Source organism: Cystoisospora suis (assembly GCF_002600585.1).
Source record: "Cystoisospora suis strain Wien I chromosome Unknown contig_8474, whole genome shotgun sequence".
NCBI lineage: Eukaryota > Apicomplexa > Conoidasida > Eucoccidiorida > Sarcocystidae > Cystoisospora > Cystoisospora suis.
In genome coordinates this window covers 1-4,457 of record NW_027161252.1, presented here as the reverse complement: position 1 = coordinate 4,457, position 4,457 = coordinate 1, and the positions used below count along the sequence as shown (strand labels likewise).

At 39.3% G+C, this 4,457-nt stretch overlaps 1 protein-coding gene across 1 annotated transcript; it reads right to left on the bottom strand.

Annotated features, from left to right (window-relative positions):
• Positions 1-244: 244 nt before the first annotated feature.
• CSUI_010820 (cell-cycle-control protein (translation regulation)) lies at positions 245-4,016 on the bottom strand (the record flags this gene model as incomplete). The annotated part of the gene is made up of 5 exons (XM_068070921.1): positions 3,941-4,016; positions 2,848-2,933; positions 1,999-2,127; positions 1,241-1,399; positions 245-340 (listed from the first exon to the last, which is right to left on the bottom strand). Coding segments are annotated over exons 3-5 (363 nt in total), but the record flags the coding sequence as incomplete, so codon positions are not given.
• Positions 4,017-4,457: the final 441 nt, after the last annotated feature.

Genomic DNA, 4,457 nt, shown 5'->3' with positions numbered 1-4,457 from the left:
AGATAGATAAGAAGGAGGAAGAATACAGTCGACCTTATATTCGGAGATAAGGGAATAGAGAAGCCCCATATCTTTTTTCCTCTACTGAGGGGGTGAGTTTGATACATCATACAGAGAGAGAGAGAGAGACAACAGACAAGAGAAGATCTCCAAAGAAGAGAAGAGAAAAAGAAGATAAAAGATGAAAGAGAGAATGACTGAAGAGAATCTTCGTCATTCCGACCGCCTCTTCTTCCTCTTGTAAGTGTCTTCTTCTTCTTTGTCTTCTCTCACCTGTATGAAGAAGATGCGCGAAGAACTTGGCGGTATTTCGCAGTTTAGCCGTCTCAAGGCGATGCACCTACACAAAGAAAGAAAGAAAGAAAGAATAAGCAAAGAGAAGAAGAAGAGGTAGAAGATGAAAGAAGAAGAAGAGAGGAGAAAAAGAAGAAGAAGACTAAAGAGAGAAGGTCGATGTGTCAGGAGAAAGAAAGATAAAGAAATCTTCATCTTAGTCAAGAAAGACAAGAAAAGAAGGAGAAAAGATCACTGTTTCAGATAGAAAGCCCCTGTCGATACAGATGGAGAAGCACAATGAAGATCTCTACAGAAACCTTTCTTTCCTTACATGGAAGTGTGGATCGTAAATCTTCTGAACGGCTTGTCAAGAAGAAATACATATAAAGAAACTATAGAGATGTGCACTTCCCTCTCTTCCCAATGGCTCGGTAGTGAAGAAGGCTTTCTCATAGAGAACTAGGCCTTCTATTTAGCTTACCCATTCCATGCACAGATCGACACAAAGGACTGAGGGGTGTATGTACACCGTACACTCGAATGAAAGATAACGACTATTCTCCTACACACTATCCATCGCCTTATTCAAGCAAGACATGTGGCTATAGAGCTCTGCCCTGATCAACTACAAATAGCTACACTATAGATAGATAGATAGGTAGATAGATAGATGGATAGATAGATCGATGAAAGAAGTAAAGACAGACAGATAGGTCAGATTCCTCGTGTATCTATCTATTTATCTATCTATCTACCTCTGTATATATATGCTTGTATAGATTCGATGTGTATGCGCCAAGTAGCGAGACATCCCTTCTACGGAGAGCCGTCATACAAGGAAATCCCCTAGATCTGCTAGCCTGGAGAAACAAAGAAACTACTGCTTCGACGAAACAAATATAGAGAAAGATTAAGAAAGAAAGACGCGCGAAAGAGAGGAAGAAGAGAGTTGTCGCTAACGTACTGTATAGTATTGCCGTCTGAAAGCCTCTTGTAGGCAGGCGCAGTATCTTGTATTAAGCCGTGCGAGACGCTCCGCTTGAAGAGCGAAGAATCTTTGAAACGTCCTCTCCATTGCGCAGCAGTCGATCAGCATGACTACCACCTCCATCTCCAAATCTTCCTGAAAAGTAAGAAAGAGAGAAAGAAAGAGAACGTAAGAAAGAGAGAAAGAAAGAGAACGTAAGAAAGTCAGAAAGAAAGAGAACGTAAGAAAGAGAGAAAGACAGGGAGACAAAAATAGAAAGAAAGAAAGGTGAGGAAAAGGCAAAAAGAAAAGGAGAAACGGAAGTAAGAAGTTGAAGAAAGAGAGTGGAGGTTCTCGATTGCTTTCCTGCATGCACAGACCCTACACATAATAAGGGATCGACAACTTGTATATCCTATCACGCACATCTACGTAGACAGAGAGACAGATAGATATAGATTAAAGAGCAATCGATTTAACATAGATAGACAGATAGATTGAAGAGAGATAGAGAGGAAGGACAGAGAGCAGCGCAAGGACGTATGGTCGGCTTATACAAGAGAAAGAAGAGAAGGAAGAAGAAGAAGTGAGTAGTTAGAGATAGATAGAGAGGAAGGGAGGGAGGGAGAGTTGTGGATAGTCAGTAGATAGAGAAAGATTTGAAGACGGAGAGAGATCGAGTAAGGCCAGATATACATAGATGAAAGAATAAGATACCTGAAGCCAATAGAAGAGGAAGAAGGGATAGCGCTTACACGTATATTCATTTTAAGGATTTTATGTACACATTCCTCGAAGTTGAGAGAAGACATAATACACAAATAGATCGTCTTTCTCATGTTGACTATCTCCGCATCCGTCATATCAAGAATCTTCACTTTCCCCTACAAAACGCAAAAGAAAGAAAGAAAGAAAGAATGAGAGAAGCGAGAGAGAGAAAGAAAGGGAAGAAAGGCGAAGACAAGGTGAAGAGGAAAGAGACGGAGAAGAACGATAAGAATCGAGAAAGACACCCCTGGAATGAAAGACACGGAAAGAGATAAAAAGAAAGAGATAAGAAAGAAAGAAACAAAGAAAGATCAATGAAGCCTTCAGAGCCTATTAATTTCGATAGGGATGACAGAAAAGAAGAAGAAGAGATTCCTCTCTTTGTGTAAGCTTTTCTCTCTCCATTCATTTATCTATTCTTCATCTCCACTCTCGCCGAGACACAAGAAAGAAGAGATAGAGAGAACGAGAGAAAGCAAGAGATGAAGAGCTTCGATAGCGGCTACAGGAATCTTCAAGAGACAGACAGGGAAAGAGACTTATAAAGTCCCAGTGTAAAGGCGCGGAGAGTCATCTTTAAGAATATGAAGATAGACCAAGCTTGACCTCTCCTCTCCTTTCTCTCTATCTGACGCATGCATCTACTATACAGCAACACAGCGAAACAATGCCTTCTCCTACATGAGAGAAGGCATTGCATAGAGACAGACGTCTATACACATATCCATTTCTATCTCTACATGTGTATGAAGTAGAAAGAAGACGAAAGGAAACATTTTTCTTTCTTTTCTATCCTTCTTTCTTATCTCTTTCAATTTTATTTCTCTGATTAATACCTTTCCTCCTTCCCCAGTGCCTTGCTGGTCTTCTTCTTCTTCTACATCTTCTTCTTCTTCGCTATCGCTACTTGAAGCTTGAGAGCCTACAATATCAACAGACACACAGCAAGAAAGAAGAAAATCCTATCCGAATCGACTGGAAGATCTCTTACACATACAGATGGATACAAAGAGGACAGGTAGAAGAGATCTATACTCATAGATAGAGAAAAGATACAGAGAGAAATATCCATCGATCTATCTATCTATCTATCTCTGTAGGTCTTTTCTTCTACTAGATCACGATCATACATCTACCGCTCTTCGGAAAATAGCGTCACTAGTATCATCATCATCATCATTTAGGTCATTCCACGATGCATGCACATAGATATAGATAGACAGCTGGCTACCTTCGCATTGTAAGTGAGAAGATTCTATACGTATTTCAGTTGCGTCTATTTATATCTATCTATATAAGAGGTGTATGTGCGTAGCTAGATGGGTCTATGTATGTGCTAGAGTCATCATAGGAAAGTCATGAAGCTATACACACAACTCCAAGCAAAGGAGATAGAGAGAAACCCGGTGTATGTACACTAGGGAATAGGCCTTCAAACATCCACATTCATACATACATATCTGTACAGGCATATACATAGAGACTAATACATGTACATATGCAGAGACATATGAATATTCAACGACACTTCCTAACCGCATGCGTATGTACAAAATATATGTGGCTATCGACATATATATAGATATCTATATAGACATATGCTATCGATAGACATATATATATATATGCATGTATGATGGGGTTGAGAGTTGATATATATGTATCGTAAGCTTATGTTCTCTCTCCCTACATACAGGCGGAGGAATGGCCGAGAGAGAAATGCGAGAGACAGAAAGAAAGAAAGACACGAAAAGACAAAGAAAAGAAGAGAGAGAAAAAAAACATGCTTTGCATGCAGGGGCTTAGGGCGATGATATCGACTATTGATAAGCCTACAGACACCAGAAGAAAGAAGAAGAAGAGAGAGAAAAGAGAGAAGAATGAAAGAGAGAGAAGGAAGTGGAGGGATAATGCTAATTCCTCCCTTACCGTGACTGCTTTCTTCATCTTCGCCTAGAATCTCCTTCGATAGACGAGACCACTTCTTCTCATCTTCAACATACTCCTACACAAGATTGATAGATATACAGACAGATTGAAGATAGATTAAAGATGGATTGAAGATAGATAGATAGATTAAAGATACATGGATAGAGAGATAGATACGCAAATAGATAGATTGAAGATAAATAGATAGATAGATAATCTATCTATCCATCTATTTATGTATGTGTCTTGAATCTATTAATTTATAGAGGTTGAAATCTATCTATCTATAGACATCTGAACCTTTCCTTCTTTCTTTCTTTTTCTTTGTTAACGTCTTTCCTTCTCCTTCTGTTTCTTCTGCGAAAAGCATGTGCGCTTGGACTAGTTCTTTTCTCCTTCTTCTTTCTTTCATTCTGAAGACTCGTCATAAGGAAGAGAAGAAACGAAGAAGACCGACGAAGATCCCCAACAGCATTTCTTTTATCGTACTATTCTTCGTCTTCTTCTTCTTTTTCTT